This window comes from Macaca thibetana, chromosome 8 (assembly GCF_024542745.1).
Source record: "Macaca thibetana thibetana isolate TM-01 chromosome 8, ASM2454274v1, whole genome shotgun sequence".
Lineage (NCBI taxonomy): Eukaryota > Metazoa > Chordata > Mammalia > Primates > Cercopithecidae > Macaca > Macaca thibetana.
Window position 1 is genome coordinate 46,007,192 of NC_065585.1, and position 18,446 is coordinate 46,025,637.

General features: G+C 36.2%; 1 protein-coding gene across 9 annotated transcripts in view; it reads right to left on the reverse strand.

The window, feature by feature from the left end:
* VPS13B (vacuolar protein sorting 13 homolog B) overlaps positions 1 to 18,446 on the reverse strand; it is an 859,202-nt gene that overhangs the window by 726,927 nt on the left and 113,829 nt on the right. For all 9 annotated transcript variants that reach the window (XR_007728201.1, XM_050801187.1, XM_050801183.1 and 6 more), the window contains 6 exons: positions 17,543 to 17,638; positions 17,132 to 17,254; positions 16,539 to 16,676; positions 15,508 to 15,595; positions 8,344 to 8,535; positions 1,640 to 1,809 (listed from right to left, as the gene is read on the reverse strand). Coding sequence is in view for 8 of the 9 variants with exons in the window: in XM_050801187.1 (XP_050657144.1) it covers positions 1,640 to 1,809; positions 8,344 to 8,535; positions 15,508 to 15,595; positions 16,539 to 16,676; positions 17,132 to 17,254; positions 17,543 to 17,638 (807 nt within the window). In the remaining variant the exon portion in view is untranslated. The remainder of the gene's footprint in view (positions 1 to 1,639; positions 1,810 to 8,343; positions 8,536 to 15,507; positions 15,596 to 16,538; positions 16,677 to 17,131; positions 17,255 to 17,542; positions 17,639 to 18,446) is intronic.

Consider the following 18,446-nt stretch of genomic DNA (forward strand, 5'->3'; position numbering starts at 1 on the left):
CCGGGTGTGGTTGCTCATGCCTGTAATCCCAGCACTTTGGAAGGCTGAGGCGGGTGGATCGCCTGAGGTCAGGAGTTCAAGACCTGCCTGACCAATATGGTGAAACCCTGTCTCTACTAAAAATATAAAAATTAGTCGGGTGTGGTGGCATGCGCCCATAGTCCAAGCTACTCAGGAGTCTGAGACAGGAGAGTTGCATGAATCCAGGAGGCGTAGGTTGCAGTGAGCCGAGATTTCATCACTGCACTCCAGCCTAGGCAACAGAGCAAGAGTCCGTCTCAAAAAGCAAACAAACAAATAAGGCCTTGTATATATAAGTTAAATTCAGAAAGCAACACATTGTACATGGACCATGAACAAATATTAAGCATTCTCAACAATTATAGCAGACATCACTCAGTTCCTAATACATGCAAAATAGTTTACATACATTATTTCAATGAATATTTAAAATAATCCTAGGAGCTAAGTACTGTGGTGGGACTGGTCTGTACCAGCATCCTGATAATGTTATACAAATCCATGCCATGAAGGCAATACTCAACCACAGCAGATCTTGGTAGAATATCCTGTGATACCCTAAAAACAGAGGATAATATGTGGTCTTGTGAGGAGCTGCTAAAAGAGCATTTCTCATTCACCTTCCCATCTTGAGAGAGGCTGCCATGAAACAGTGTCTCATCAGCATTCCTCATTCAGCTGAGTTACGGGCTTTCGACGTATGCTAAGCTACACCACTGCTTAGCTGCAGTATGAAACTGAATTGTTGCCAACAGGGTGCCCCACGATATACCAATAGAAGTCATTTGGCCCTTTGGTTACAGGTTGTCCTATGGAACAAGGGACAGGGGAGCTTGCACCATTACTGACTTTGCTTCTGCTGTCTATGTAAGTAATAAACTGTCTGAATCTAGGCAGGCTGACAGTTTTACTGGCTAAAACTAAAATAATCAGTCTGCTTGAAAAAATATAATTGTTCTCTTTCTGAGAAGAGGAAAACAAGGCTTAGAGATATAAAGTAATTGTCTGTGGCATTATAGCTGGTATATGGTCTGACTTCTACACCCATATTCTTCAACATTTCTTTATACACCCTCAAGCTCAAGTTTATTTTATTAAAAATATAAATTTAAAATTACATTTTAAAAATTAACATAGTTAATTTTTAGTTCATAGTTACATTGCTTTTACTTCATCATGGATAACTATATAAGCAGACACTTCTATCTTTTTCTTTTTTTTTTTTTGAGACAGGGTCACACTGTGACACCCAGGCTGAAGTGTAGTGGCGTGATCATAGTTCACTGCAGCCTCAAACTTCTGGGTTCAAGCAGTCCTCCTACCTCAGCCTCCTGGAGAGCTGGGAATACAGGCATGTGCCACCATGCCTAACTTTTTATTTTATTTTATTTTATTTTATTTTATTTTATTTTATTTTAGAGACAAGGTATTGATTGCTATGTGGCCTAGGCTGGTCTCAAACTCTTGGCCTCAAGTATGTATCCTACCCCAGCCTCCTGAATTTCCAGGATTACAGGCTCAAGCCACTGTGCCCAGCTGCAGATATTCTTTCAATAAATGACAAAAAAAAAAAAATCCATATATGAGGGGAAAAAATATAGCAAATCACAAAATATACCTTTTCTCCCATAATGACAGGTAGCAAATGGTCCAGCAAGTTGAATTCAGCCATGGAAATTGTGCAGGTACATTTGAGGAGAGTAACACTTGTATGTCGAGTAGGAATATATTCCTCTAGAAAAGCTACCTCTTCAGGATTCAGTATTGTTTCATTTTCATCCTTAATATCTAAAATTAAAATGATAAAAACTTAATAAAGAATATTTTTAAATAATTAATATTCTTAAACAACTAAAAAATGAATTAGTTCTCCAAACTATAAGGTCAAATCCTGTTTTTCTCTTCAACAATGAAGCAGGTATAAAACAACAAGTTACCTTTAACAAATGTAAGTTACACTATTCTCGAATGTAAATGTATGTCTTCGTTATTTAAAAATTTACCAGTTTTTTATTTTAATATATCTTTAAGAAATCCCCATTTTCTTTCTTTAAAAGAATAACAGCTTTTGGTCATTAAAATATCATTGAGATAATGAAAAGGCAAGACACAGACTGAGATAAAATATTTGCCACAGACGGATGGGGAGGGGGAAGATCCAGCTCCATGAGGGACTTGTATCTACAGCATATTGAAAACAAAAATAAAAAACCTTCTAAAAATTGTTAAGAAATAGACAATCTCACACCTGTAATCCCAGCATTTTGGGAGGCTGAGGCAGGTGGATCATCTGAGGTCAGGAGTTCGAAACCAGCCTGGTCAATATGGTGAAACCCCATCCCTACCAAAAATACAAAAATTAGCCAGGGATGGTGGCAGACACCTGTAATCCCAGCTATTCAGGAGGCTGAGGCAGGAGAATTGCTTGAACCCAGGAAGCAGAGGTTGCAGGGAGCTGAGATCACACCATGGCACTCCAGCCTGAGCAACAGGAGAAAAACTGTCTCAAGAAAAAAAAAAAAAAATTGACAATCTTTATTCTGAGATTGTGTTTTTCTATAATTTCACATTAAAATATTATTATCCTATAAAAATAGACAATAAATGGGCAAAAAAGACTTGAATAAGCAAAAGATGGTCTATCCAGTGGCCAAAAATGATACCTAAAGCTGGTGCTCAATGAGCCTAGGGTATTTGGGGTATAAATAAGTATAATAAGTAGGGGAAGGCATCCTACTAGTGTAGATCGCACTATTGCACTCCAGCCTGGGCGACAGAGTAAGACTTCGTCTCAAAAAAAAAGAAGTATGTGCCTGCATTGAGGCACTCGATATCATTAGGCATCAGGTAATTGCAAGTAAAGTCACAGTGTGATAGCACTACATACCTACTAGAATGGCTAAAATGAAAAAGACTGGAGAATACTAAGCATAGAGCAAGCACACAGAGCAAAGGTCAGCAAACTTCTTTAAAGTGAGCCACCATGCCCAGCCAGTGGTTTACTCCTGAGGTCAGAATAGTAACCAGAAGAGGACACAATGGAGACTTCTGAAGTGCTGGTAAGTTTCTGTTTCTTAAACAGTTAGTTACATAGATGTGGCTAAGTTTGCAAAATTCGGCTGGACACAGTGGCTTACGCCTGTAATCCCAGTACTTTGGGAAGCCAAGGTGGACCTTGGACGGATCACCTGAGGTCAGAAGTTCAAGACAAGTCTGGACAACATGGCGATTCCCCATCTCTACTAAAAAAAAAAAAAATTAGCCAGGTAAGCACACCTGTAATCTCAGCTCCTCAGGAGGCTGAGGCAGGAGAATCATTTGAACCCAGGAGGCAGAGATTGCATGAGTCAATACTGTGCCACTGCACTTCAGCCTGGGCAACAGAGAAATCCCTCACAGACTGTGTAGGATAAAATGTTAGAATATTATCCAAACGTAGAAAGGAGTATGAAAATTTGCTAAGGTGGCATAAGAGAGACATGTCATATTGTAAGTTATACAAGAAGGAGAAAAAAACTGTTCGAACAATTCTTAAGTTTATTCAAAGAAATAAAATGGCTTAATTTTGAATATTCCTTTTAAAATTTTTTCATTTCTCTATACATTTATAACCAACAGTAAGAGAATGTTTAATGTTTTGACAAGAATTTCTAAAGATTGTGCAACAACTTAATTCTTCACACTGATAAAGATCACTTTGCACGATCTTTTTATAGTCCCAAGCCATCACGGCAATTGAGGACTGCACGTATATTAAAATAAAGTCAGTCAGAAGGTTCTTTATATACATCACATTTTTGAGATGACAGACTGCTTCAAAACTTCAAATACAGATTACACACACACACACACACACACACACACACACACACAGAATACATCTACTGTGGCAGAGATTGCTAATTGCCCAGGAGTATTCATTTTCTCCTTCTTTCATTTAGCAATAAAACCCTCTGGATTCGAGTCAGGTATATGGACTCCTCCTAGAGATTACCTTGCAGTTAGGTGCAGGGACATGTCACTATTTTGGTCAATGGGATGAGAATGCCATGTCCTTAAAATGAGACTAGACCAGGCGCGATGGTTCACGTCTGTAATCCCTGCACTTTGGGAGGCCGAGGTGGGTGGATCACTTGAGGTCAGGAGTTCAAGAGCAGCCTGGCCAACATGGTGAAATCCCATCTGTACTAAAAATACAAAAATTAGCTGGGCATGGTGGCAGCCGCCTGTAATCCCAGCTACTCAGGAGGCTGAGGCAGGAGAATGTCTTGAACCCGGGAGACAGAGGTTGCAGTGAGCCGAGATCGTGCCACTGCACTCCAGCCCGGGCAACAGAGCAAGACTACTTCTTAAATAAATAAACAAATAAATAAAACTACATACCTTCCTTTATGCTCTTGTTCCCCCTTCCTCCTGATTAAAATTACACACTGTAATGGTGACCCAATAATTGACCATGTATATATGGCATATCTCTGGGGTTGGCAGAACAATAAAACAGAAGGAATCTGGGTCTAAGACAATCCCATAAAACAGTCTCCCTGGAATAATGACCAACTTGGACTTTTACATGAGAAAAATAAATAGTAGATCTATATTAAAAGAATCAAGGGCCAGCACAGTGGTTCATGCCTATAATCCCAGGGCTTTGGGAGGCCAAGGCAGCATTATTTGAGCCCAGGAGTTCAAGATAAGCCTGGGCAACATAGTAAGACTTCATCTCTACAAAAAAAAAAGATTAGCTGGGCATGGAGGTGCACATCTATGGTCCCAGAAACTCAGGAGGCTGAGGCAGGAGACTCATTGGATTTTAGGATATCAAGGCTACAGTGAGCCATGATCACACCACTCGTATTCCAGCCTCGTTGACAAAGCGAGACCCCATCTCAAAACAAAAACAAAACGAAACAGCCAACCCAACATTCCATTAGAGATACATGTAAATGAAAGTTATAATGAGGTTATTTCTAACCTAAGCAAATGTTCCTTCAAAACCAAAATGAGTAACTTCTCCCTCCAATATAAAGGTTTACCACAGAGTTACAGTAATTAAGTCAGCATGGTACTGACAGTGGGAAAGATCATAGGTCTACTAACTGAAAACAAACTAGAGGACTGAGAAACAGACCCACACAAATATGCTCAATTGATTTTTGACAAAGGTACAAAACCAGTTCAGTAAAGAAAGGATGGTGCTGGTGCAACTGAAAATTCAAAGACACATAAATAAACCCCTATCTAAACCTCACTCCTTAAGTAAAAAATTAATTCAAAGTGATGACATACTTCAGCATAAAATGAAAAACATTAAAACTTTTAGATTAACCCAATTTTTTAAATGAGCAAAAGACATATGCAGTACACTGAAGAAATAAAAATGGCAAATAAGCACATAAAAAGATGTTCAACATCATTAGCCAATAAGGAAACACAACTTTAAAACCACAATGAGATGGCAGATTGCTAATTAAAACTACACATCTATCAGAATGGCTAAAATAAAAAACAGTGACAAAACAAAATGCTGGGAAGATGTAAAGAAGCTGGATCACACAGTCATCATTGGATAGGGATGTAAAATGGTATGGCCACTCCTGAAAACAGCCTGGTAGTTTCTTGAAAAAAAAATAATAAACATGCAACTACCCTATCACCCAGCAATTGCACACCTGGGCATTTATCCTGAAGAAATGTTCACACAAAAACCAGTACACAACTGTTCAGAGCAGCATTATTTGTAATAGCCCCAAACTAGAGTAATCCCAAATATTCTTCCATAAGTGAGGGAATTAACAAACTGTAGTATATGTATACAAGGGAATACTACTCAGCTGGAAAAGAAACAAACTACTGATACATGCAACAACTTGAATGAGTCTCCAGAGAATTATGCTCAGCAAAATAAGTCAACCTCAAAAGCTTACATACTGTATGATTTCACTTATTTAACATTTTTGAAATGATAAAATTTTAGAAATGTTATCCCTAGCCCCTGGAAAAGAGGGAGGAGAAAGGAACATGGTAGGGAAGTGGGTGTGGTTGTAAGAGAGCAACATGCCAGATCCTTGTGGTATTGGAACTGCTCACTTTCTTGACCATGGTAGTGAACACACAAACCTACAAAGGTGATGAAATTGTATACAACTTAATACACATACACACAAATGAGTACAAGTAAAACTAGGAAAATCTAAAATTTTTAAATGAAAACATATGCCAACCATACTATTTACTATTAAAATAATAAGTTAATAAGAAGTTAATATTAAAATAATAAGTTAAACTTACCAATGACTTCCCATCACATTTAGAATAAAATCCAGACTACGTGGTCCCTAAAACCCGACAGGGTGATTGATGTCTACTTCTATGACTTACAAACATTTATTGTGCTTCAGCTATTCTAGTCTGTTTGTATCCCTGTATACTGCCAAAACTGTTCCTACCTCAAGGCTCTTGCACTTGTCTGCATAAAACGCTCTTTTCACAAATACATGCATGATTCACTCCCTTACATCATTCACAAGTTAGCTCACATATAAACTCTCCAGAGAAAACTTTCCTAAAGTCCCTACTAAAACAGCTCTCCCCTCCTTCTGTTTCAAGCACTCTTCCTCAAACTTTTTTATTTTTCTTCTCTAGTATTTATCAATGACTGAAATGATATTTTTACTTGTTTACTATTTGTCTACCCCGTGAGGATATAAGCTCCATGAGACCAAAGGCTTTGTATGTCTTGTTTGCTATACTATCCTAGCACATAAAGAACATCTGGCACAGGGTAGGCATTCAAGTAAGGTACAATAAACGAATGCATGAATGTGTCAAGCACTTACTGTACACTGTGTTAAGTGCTTTTACACGCACTATCTCATTTAGTGCTCAGAACAATCATTGGAAGTAGATCCTATCAGTGTATCATTTAAGATAACAGTAAAGTTGCTGGGACAAAAGTAAAGTAATAGAAATTTTAACAAAAAGAGAAGCTTTTTTTTTTTTTTTTTTGAGACAGGGTCTTGTGTTGGCCAGGCTGGAGCACAGTGGCACAATCACAGCTCACTACAGCCTCAACCTTTCAGGCTCAAGCAATCCTCCCTCCTCGGCCCAGGGACCACAGGCTCATGCCACCACACCCAGCTAATTTTTTTTTTTTTTTAATCTTTTGTAGAGACAGGGTCTTGCCATGTTGTCCAAGATGGTCTCAAACTCCTGGGCTCGAGCAATCCTCCCGCCTTGGCCTCCCTAACTACTGGGATTACAGATATGAGTGACCATGCTCAGCCCTTATTTCTTTTGTGAAACAATCTGAGTCTAAAGGATCCAGGACTGACATGGTGCCATCACAGTACTGAGGACCTAGGTGCTTTTTATCTTGCTACTCTATCATCCTCAGTATGCAGCTTTAATTTCAGAATCTAAAATGGCAGGTCCAGCCCATATCATTGTATTCACTTTCCAGCCAGAAGAAAGAAGAGAAGAAAAGGCAGGCATGCTCTTTTGCTTTTAAAGTCATGGCCCAAAACATCACATAAAGTTCTGCTCCCATCCCAGTAGACAGAACCTAGTCATATGACTATCCCTTAAATGTATAGTCTTTATTTCTGTTACAGAAATTTCTATTACTGTGAAAAAAAACTGGATATTGAGGAGACAATTAGCCATCTCTGTCACAATAACTAAACTTACTATGGAGACAGAGAAATGAAATATCAAAGATGTTAATTAAATTTCTTAAGGATACTAAGAAGTGAGGGTCAAATTTTAAACCATAGTCTGACTCCACAGGGTGAGTTCTTCATTATGTTATACTTCCTCATTACACTATTATGCTCTACTCTAGAATTGCTTTACTTCTTTAAAAAGGAATTTGTATTTTATGAAACGATGACAACCACAGCTATCTACCATGTAGAAAAAATTAGTTGTACAGCAATTTTTTTAAAACCAGTAGTGCCTAAGTTTTCTTGAATGTTAAATTTGTGTGTTTAGAGCCCAACTTTATATCTGGCTCCTTACAATCCATTAATGTGAAAACAAAATAGTCATATTTACAAGTATCCACTAGAAAAAGTTTAAAAAAGGTATAGCAATAAAATACTGACACATACTGGCAAATAAAGTACTTGCACAATAACTTTCAAATCTTGACCTCTCCAACTTCTACACACAAGTTTATTCCTTAAATAAACAGCTACATATATCAAAGTCCTTGCAAACAGGCAAATTACACTAAAAAGGTAAAGTTAGCAAGACAACACAAATTGCATTATATAATTACTCAAAACAAATGGCACTAGATTCAGAATTAATCCAGAAACAAACCTGATTTTAGCCTGCTATATGGTTCGTATTCATGTTCCAAGGCACACACAATCATTTTCAAAATCCTATGCACCGCACTGCTATCCAAACGAAAATCAAGAGGACCTATAACAAGGCTTTTGGTGGACTTCTCCTGAACTGTTCCCAAATCTTCACTTTTCCCTGAAGAAAAGTCTTGTTGATTTGTGGAACCTAAAAGAAGTCAAAATTTATATTTTAAGCATCAATTGGATATACCAAGTATATATTTTAAGATCACTCTTATCTCATTTTTATGGCTTATAGCCTAACGCCTTAAAACAAATTCCCAATCAGCTGCATACAGACAGCCCGGCCGATGTGTATTTCTTTATGCATATAATAAATTACTGATAAAAAGCAATTCATTAAATTAAAAGTTATTCCTGTTATTTAATATTATAACGAGCAATATAAAATCAAAACTGTCATTCTTAGAAAATTATTCTGCAAAACCTAATTGACTTGTATCTAGTAATTCTATACACAACATGCATTGACTGAGAGGGTATACTTTGGAGGAAACTCCATTTTACTAATTTACCTTACAAAGTCTATTGAAAATTGGGTTATTTAAGTAACATGATCACAGGGTGCCTTAAGAGTTTTATAATGACCATGGAAATGAACAGTAGGTATTACATGCTTTGAACTTTTCCTAGAATAAATTCATTATGGCAATGTTCCATGGTACAGAATCCTACTTCTTGGATTCCCCATCTCCTCATACACTGTTTTCTAAATAAGATATTAGCCCCACCTATAGGCATGTGTCATTATCTAACATGTACAACCTCTTATATGAGAGTTTTTTTGTACACATGAATCCATTATTATAAGTGATAAAAATGATTTTTAATTTATAATGCATTTTGTGTATTCAGACAAAAAGAAGAAAGATTTTTCCAGGATTTAATTACCTTTAGAAACTAGAAAGGTCTATTTATACACAAAACTTTTATATCTATATCTTCTCATACTTTTATACAAAAATACATTTCCATTATTTCATGCAAAAGAGTATAGTTCAATCTTTAGTCTTCATCACATGAACAAAAATTAATTAGATTTTTTTTTTTTTTTTTGAGACAGAGTCTCAGTCGCCCAGGCTCGAGTGCAGTGTGGCATCATCTCAGCTCACTGCAAGCTCCACCTCCCGGGTTCACGCCATTCTCCTGCCTCAGCCTCCCTAGTAGCTGGGACTACAGGCACCCGCCACCACACCCAGCTAATTTTTTTTTTGTATTTTTAGTAGAGACGGGGTTTCACCATGTTAGCCAGGATGGTCTCGATCTCCTGACCTCGTGATCCACCCGCCTCGGCCTCCCAAAGTGTTGGGATTACAGGCGTGAGCCACCGTGCCCAGCCAAAATTTAATTAGATTTATTACTCACATATTTTTAACCAGATGACTCAGTGCAAAGATTATTTTAAAGTTTGACTACGTAATACAACTAAAACTCTGTAAGCCCACAGATTTAAATGTCACATCAAATAAAACATACAATGTTAATCTTATACATATTTTAAAAGATGTATGATCAATACTGACACATTAGGAATTAGGTATAAATAACTTACAATTCACATCAAAACCATTACTTTTCATAGCTGAAACCATTACATTTCTAGAGTTACGTGTAAGACAGAATGAGGTAACTTAAAGGTAGAAGAACTTCGGTTACAAATCAAAATATTCAAAAAGCAAGAAAAATGCCCTGCTATAGGTCCTTTAGGGATAACAGGCTTCCTAAACAATGTCACTATATAAAAAGACTCTTCTTTTAGACACCAAATTGTCTCTAAAATAATACAGGCCAATGCCCCCCATAATGAAAACTGAATATAATGCAGTTTAAATTTAGATACCAATGGCTTGTCTGAAATGTAAAAACATAACTGGCTTTTAGCCATATATTTTCAGCTATTTACTTGTGCCCATCTTTCATGCATCTGGCCAATCCAGCTCCCTGAATGTTTGGCTGCTCTTATTAAGAGTCAAGACTCTCTCAACTCTTGCCCTTCAATTCAATAACTTAATTGTTTCAGATTTATCTCCTATTGTATCTCTAAAATTGGTTATCTCTAAAATCTTCCTATTGTACATTACAATTTCAGCTATCTACTTTAGGGTCCATAACATCTGTAATAACCCCCTTAAATAGAAAAGACTAGAAAGGTAGTCATTGCAACAATAACAAATATTTACATAATTATATTAAGAACAAATATTTCAATTTAGTTTTTAGGGGGGGGGGGGGGGGGGGGGTGGGGGGGGGGGGGGGTGGGGGGGGGGGGGGGGGGAGGGGGGGAAACATCACTTGCTTTCAAGTACCATAAAAAAATAAAATAAAATAATTGTCAGAAGATGCTTATCTTGTGGAACACAAGGTTCAAACTTTTACTGGTGTCTTTAAGAAGCTCATGGGGAAAAGATGTTCATTTTTCCAGAGTTTCAGTTGTAAACAAAAATGACTACATAAAGTATACTCACAGAGAATAAGGAGGAGGAGGAGGAGGAAGAGGAAGGGAAGAAGGAGGGGGAGGAGGGGGAAGAGGAGGAAGGGGAGAAAGGGGAGGGGGAGAAGGGGAGGAAGGGGAGAAAGGGGAGGAGGGAGAGGAAGCAGCAGCAGCAGCAAGAAGAAAGGAGGAGGAGAAGGAGGAGAAGAAGAGAAGCAGCAGCAGCAGCAGCTTATCATCAATGTGAAATAGTAGTACAGGAAACTTAATCTTTATTTATATGCCATAGTATAATGTGAACAAGGTACTATTATATCATTTATTACAAGAAAAATAAATAATATAAGCTTCCTTTATTACTGTATTTACTAGTTTCTTTTCTTTCTTTTTTTTTTTTTTTAATTTGAGACAGAGTTTCACTCTTGTTGCCCAGGCTAGAGTGCAGTGGTGTGATCTCAGCTCACTGCAATCTCCACCTTACAGTTTCAAGTGATTCTCTTGCCTCAGCCTCCCAAGTAGCTGGGATTACAGGCACATGCCACCATCCCCAACTAATTTTTGTATTTTTAGTAGAGAAGGGGTTTCACCATGTTGTCCAAGCTGGTCTCAAACTCCTGAGCTCGTGGTCTGCCCACCTCAGCCTCCCAAAGTGCTGGGATTACAGGTGTGAGCCACCGTGCCTGGACTAGTTTCTTACATTAATTAGAATACTATCATGAACTTACTTAAAATATACAAAATCAAATCCACCTTCAAACTATCAGGATTCACTACAACCTTTGTAAAAATATTGACTCAGTATGTGTTTAGATATTTACTTAGATAAAATTTAGGGCACTTTTTGATAATGTAGACCATAGAAACAAAAAAAAAAGTTGTCACAAAAAAACAAGAGTTTTACATAAAGTTTTTTTTTAAGTATTTACAAGTATCCTCTTATAGGAACTCACTGCTTTTCCTAGTTCATTAATACTTAAAATTCTACGAATTTCTCGTTTCAGGTAAGCCAAGAAAGAAAGAAATATCAACAGAAGGCTGGGCACAGTGGCTCTCGCCTGTAATCCCAGCACTTTGGGAGTCCAAAGCGGGTGGATCATGAGGTCAGGAGATCGAGACCATCCTGGCTAACACGGAGAAACCCCATCTTTACTAAAAATACAAAAAGTTAGCCGGGCATGGTAGGGGGTGCCTGTAATCCCAGCTACTTGGGAGGCTGAGGCAGAAGAATGGCATGAACCTGGGAGGCGGAGCTTGCAGTGAGCAGAGATTGCACCACTGCACTCCAGCCTGGGCAACAGAGCAAGACTCGGTCTCAAAAAAAAAAAGAAAAAAAGAAAGAAAGAAATATCAACAGAGTAGTTATGAATGTAGGCTCCAGAGCTAGATAGGTTGGGTTCAAATCCCACATACTATGCATGACCTTGGTCCTTGTTACTTTACTTGTATTGGGTTTGCTATTTCCTCATCTTTAAATGGGGATAATTTTACCTACCTTATAGGGATATGAGAATTAAATAAGCTAATACTGTAAAACACTTAGAACAGAGTCTTACATTTAAAATCAATAAAAATTAGCTATTATTATCACCATGATCATCATCATCCTATAAGTAAATATGGATTCATAATGAGAAACATAAACATATAAACACAGTTACCTAAAAAGCAAGCAATAAATTAACAATTATTTGAATGATTTAACATATTTTAAAGTATATTTGACATTCACAAATTAACAGTGGAATTTTATTATTTTATTGTTTGACCCTCTCCCCCCCAAAAACACTCAGCTTGCAAAATTAAGAAAGTAGATGCATAAGTGGCAAACCAAAAGCAAGACAGTGGTTCTCACAAATCTCAAAACAGCAGTCTCCTCCAGTAAAGGAGGAAGAGTGTGGTAGAAAAGAAACACATAGGAGGCTTACTGGATACTAACAACGTCCTATTTCTTGGTGTGCATGGAGAATACACAGGTGTTCAGTTTTAAATTCTTTGCTGTTCTGTACATGTGTAATATGCCAATATTTTGTTTTAAAAGTTAAGGACTATGATATCTGTAACACTGTATACTATTCATGGAAGTGAAAAATATGAAAAACCCCAAAGTTAACAAACTACTGGCTTCTCAGAAGTAATATATAAACAATCTAACAAACATAAATCATGTTTCTATCTTTTAAAAACTGCAGGAGAGGCATATATACAAATAAAGATGTTCTGTGCTAGGTTTCCTTTGCTTGAAAGGTGACTACTAGATATTCCACCTCCTCACAAGATATGGAATCCACAGCACATGCATAAGACATTATATTGAACAAGAGGAAACCTACCAGCTTACAAGTGGCAACTACAACACTATAATAATTTGCAACACTATTACAACATAAGACTTCTGAGTTGCACTTTCATATATATAATTAGCTAAGGAATATTCACACTTCAATGCCCACAGTTATCTCAAAACTCATCTTTCCTTCCAAAAATTTTCCTTTCTTATCTAGCTTTCTTAATAGTTATCACTATCCACCAAGTAACTCAAGACCAGAATCTAGTAAACTATTTAAATTTTGTTTTTAAATAAATCAATGTCAGGCCCATGAAAATTGTCAGCAGAGAATTAAATCCTGTGATTGCAGTAGAAACTATAGGACTACAGTGAAAGCAGGAAGACCAGTAAGAAAGCTTTAGAACCTAACTGGGTGTGGTGGCTCATGCCTGTAATCCCAGCACTTTGGGAAGCCAAGGTGGACGGATCACTTGAGATTAGGAGTTCAAGTCCAGCCTGGCCAACATGGCAAAACCCCATCTCAACTAAAAATACAAAAATTAGCCAGGCATGGCAGCACATGCCTGTAGTCCCAGCCACTTAGGAGGCTGAGGCATGAGAATCGCTTGAACCCAGGAGGCAGAGGTTGCAGTGAGCCGAGATCATGCCACTGCACTCTGAGCAACAGAGCAAAACTCTGTTAAAAAAAAAAAAAAAAAAAGGGCCGGGCGCGGTGGCTCAGGCCTGTAATCCCAGCACTTTGGGAGGCCAAGACAGGTGGATCACGAGGTCAGGAGATCGAGACCATCCTGGCTAACACGGTGAAACCCCGTCTCTACTAAAAAATACAAAAAACTAGCCGGGCGAGGTGGCGGGCGTCTGTAGTCCCAGCTACTCGGGAGGCTGAGGCAGGAGAATGGCGTAAACCCAGGAGGCGGAGCTTGGAGTGAGCTGAGATCCGGCCACAGCACTCCAGCCTGGGCGACACAGCAAGACTCCGTCTCAAAAAAAAAAAAAAAAAAAAAAGGCTATTAGAACCTAGAGATGATGGTACCTATGAACTAGATGCTAGTCCATATGGTAACAGTGATACCACTGTTATCATCTGTGGACCAGATGACTAGGAGCGAAGGAAAAAGTGTGTCATGATGACTCCCAGGTTTCTGGCTTGAGCAACAAGAAGATGATAGTACAATTTTCCAAGAAGAGAAGCCTAAAAATAGAGAAGCAGAGGTAGTAAGTGGTCACAGGAATATTTATTAATAACTCAATTTTGGACAAAATCAGTTTTGAGATACCCGAGACAGACACAGAGGTAAAAACGTCAAGTATGCATTGGATATTTAATTCTGAATCTTAGAGAAGTTTGGACTAGAAAATGCAAATCTGGGTATCAACAACATATGGAAAGTACTTAAATCCATGGAAAAGAATGAAATTACCTTGGGAGAAAGTTTAGGGAAAGAAATTAAGGATTGACCGACGAAAACATCAACATCTAGAAACCATTCCAAAAGCAGAAGCCAGAAAATTACTGCTCTTTCCTTCTTTCCTCATCAAAAACAAATTTACTTCAAGATCAACTCTGAGAAGTTTCGACCTCTCAAGCAAAAGCTGTCATTTTTTTTTTTTACCCACACTTCTTCTAGTTCTCTATATTACTCTTCTTAGCAAACTAAATTATAATCATTTACTTAAATGCCTAGTTCAACACCACCTATTGGCTCCTTAGGAAATGTTTTGGTTTTCACTGTATTCATCTGTACCTAACATATCACCTAATATACTGAAACCATTTTTTAAAAACATGAAAAATTCACCAAAAAAAAAAGTGAACCTATCTTCACTAACTTTTCAACATAAAAAAGACTGAAATAGTAAGTACAACATTATATGTTGATATAGAAGTAAAAAAAAAAAAAAAAGGAGAAATTTTTTAAATGTCATTTATTTCCAAAAAATATAAAATAAAACAATAATAAGATACATAATAAAATAACACAATCTATGCATCTAAAGTCTCTGGAAGATTTTCTATTTTTCTGATTGATACAACACATTCTTTTTAATTAAAAATTAGTACCACCTTCAAAATGTATTTAGAATAGAAAAGGTTTATTCTTTTTAAAAATGTAATGTAATATAAAATTTGATATATCAGAATCATAATATATGGTACATATGAGAACCAATTCTAATAGGTTATATAAAATGTCTTCAATCAGCTATATAAAGAATGGATTTGAAATGACAAGAATCTAAGACAATTCTAACGTGACGCTAAAATTAAACCACTCCTCAAAGCACTAGAGGTAAATCTTATGTAGCAGAGTACAACCAGTCAAGGACGAACTGATTCTGAGGAAGGCTTTGTTTCAGTTGTTCAAGAAATGACAAACATAAAGGAAAGAAGCCAATACCTTTGCCACTAGTGTTCTCCATTGTATACAGGTAATCCATATAAAAAGCCCCAAACCGTTGCATTCCAGCTATCTCAGTGTATGTCTCCTGTCAACGAAGCAATGCAAACAGAACAAACATTGTATAAAAGAAACTTTTGAGCTTAAAGCTTGATAGGTTAGACACATACCCTTATATAGAATGTATAACAACACAAAGGATTACCAAAAGAACAGAGGTTATTCTAAGAATTTACTTCTAAGAAAGGTAATATTACATCTATTATAGACCACACAAAAAGCACATCCATAATTTTATGAGACATTTTGACCACTTTATTAATCACATCTAGTTAATAAATAACTACAATAGACGAGATAGTACACTCCTGACCTTTATCACTATCACTAAACTGTCTAATAATGTATACTCTCAAGTAGAATTAATCCTTAAATACTTCAATACACTTACATGAAACAATTCAAACACTAAAGATATACTAAAATATTCTAAATGTATGTCAACTATGCAAGTCAACATTAAGTATTTTAACAATGAAAGGAAATCTTGGTAAAAAGGAGTAAAATGTAAATTATCCTATTGCACTAATCTTCAGGTAATTATCTGAATTTTTAACTGATTTCATAAATGTATTAATATTCCATAAACATATTAATATATTCTTACATTTAAAAAATACTAAGAAACATACATAGTATAAGGGTAAATTCCTCATTTCTTCCCATCAATCCCACATATTAAAAGTAACAAAAATTAACAGCAGTAATTCAACATGTTTCTTCCATGATTATTTTTGAAGCAGGGCATAAATAAGCAAAATATGTTTACATACTAAATAAAAGTAAAGATCTCTGTGCACTCCTCAAACATTTCTACATGTACACGCTGTATAAATGCACTCTAAATGTTTTAATAAACAATTAGCATTCAGAAGGTATTATTTGAAAAGAAAGCTAGAAATCACAAGTATTCACACAACATGTCCACCCAAACATAGCGTAGAATTTGGTTCAAATATATATTATCTGACCTTATGATGAGTTGAATCCAAGATAAACTCTGCACGAGTACCATTATTTTCTGGGCTTCGGTAATCAAACAATGAATTTGTAAGGTATGTGAAACCTTTAGTACTCAAATTTTCACCACAAATGAAGAAACAGGCTTCCTGAAAACAAATGCAAAATTTATAACATGAAGAAAAACCATTAGCCTGTTAAACAAAATAAAACCTTGATTTTATGATGCCCATTTACCAGTCAAAAGAAATCACTAAAACAGAAAGATAAGGAATGCTGCTACTCCATTTCATTGACTATTTTGGCTAAGAATATTTTAACAAACCAAAGGAAACTCCAAATAACTGCCATAAACAAAAAAGAAGAAACATTCATGAATTAGAAAGTAGTTGGAACTACTGTCCGGGTGTTAGGTGCTACCAACTTTCTAAACTCCCCTGAGCTGTATAATTTATTGCAGGGGAAACACAGGGAGAAATAGTAAAGCTCCTCTCTCAAGCCTGAGATATATATAGTCTAACAGATATCATATGGTTAAACACTTCAATAAGCACTTAATTATTCCTATATCCTATCCAAAAAAGGGTGGAGGTAAGGGACTTACAGTTTCACTTCTATTCATATTCTCTTCAAAATCTTTAACACCCATAATTCCTTTAAGGCACATGGCTCTGCAACCAACAAACCCAATCTGGCAATCAAAGAAAGGTTCTCCCATCATAAGGGCCTATAAGAGGAAAGGAAATATTAGAACTAAGAAATTGAATTTAATAAAAATGTTAGAGGATTTCCTCTTAGAATCTCTAAATTAGTTAAACATCTTTAGAATTATGCCATTTCTAAATTTATTCTATACTATTTATTTATACTATCTAAGGGATAGTAAACTTTATTACAATAAGAAACATCTTCCTTGTATTTTTAAATATACTACATCTGATAAAAACACATACTTATAAAATATTAAACAAAGAACATAATATTTAAAAATACAGGTTCAATATTGAAAGATTACCTCAACTGTAGTTCCTTCTTGTTCCCAACACAATACTTCTTTAGATTTTACTTTCTGTGGACTGTAATAACTACTCTCAGCTTGCATTTCTGTGAGCTAAGAAATATAAGAATATTAAGTAAATCAAAATTAGTATTAAAGAGCAATAAAGTGTCATTGTTATGATTAATTGATTAAAACAAGGCCAATTTTAAGATTCAGGAAATTTAATTATTAAGCAGGAAAGCAGGTGAAACAAAAACAGCTGTAACAGATTATCTATGGTATAAAGGTTGAATATGCTAGTCTCAACATATATAGAGAATTTAAATACTTTTTAAACTCCTTCTTAATATTGTTTTAAAAAGTGAAAGCTATGTGCAATAACAGTCCCATACTCATAAAATAATTCATGTATTCTGCCAAAAATTTACATAGAGTATAACCTCAGTTCATTTTATATTCACTAAAACATTCAACAATGTGTAGTTTCAGTCATTTCCAAGACTTCTCACTATTTGAAATAAAAAAGAAAGTGGTGATGAAATGCAAAAAGCTAAAATAGGCTCTTTCTAGTTCCTATGAAGGAAATAGAATGAAGGATATTCTTTTCAAAATATATTTCCTACTAAATCTCATAGACTCATTCAATCATGCAACAGATACTTTTTGAAGGCCAGCTAGATAAGAAGTAGGGGCAAACCTCATTGTATTGCACTCTGCTTTATTTCACTTCACAGATACTGCAATTTTTACCAATTGAAAGTCTGTAGCAACCCCGCGTTAATCAAGTCTGTCAGCACCATTTTCCCAATAGCACATGCTTACTTTGTGTCTCTGTGTCACATTTTGGTAATTCTCCCAATAATTCAAAATTTTTCATTATTATTATCTGTTATGGTGATCTGTAATCAGTGATCTTTGA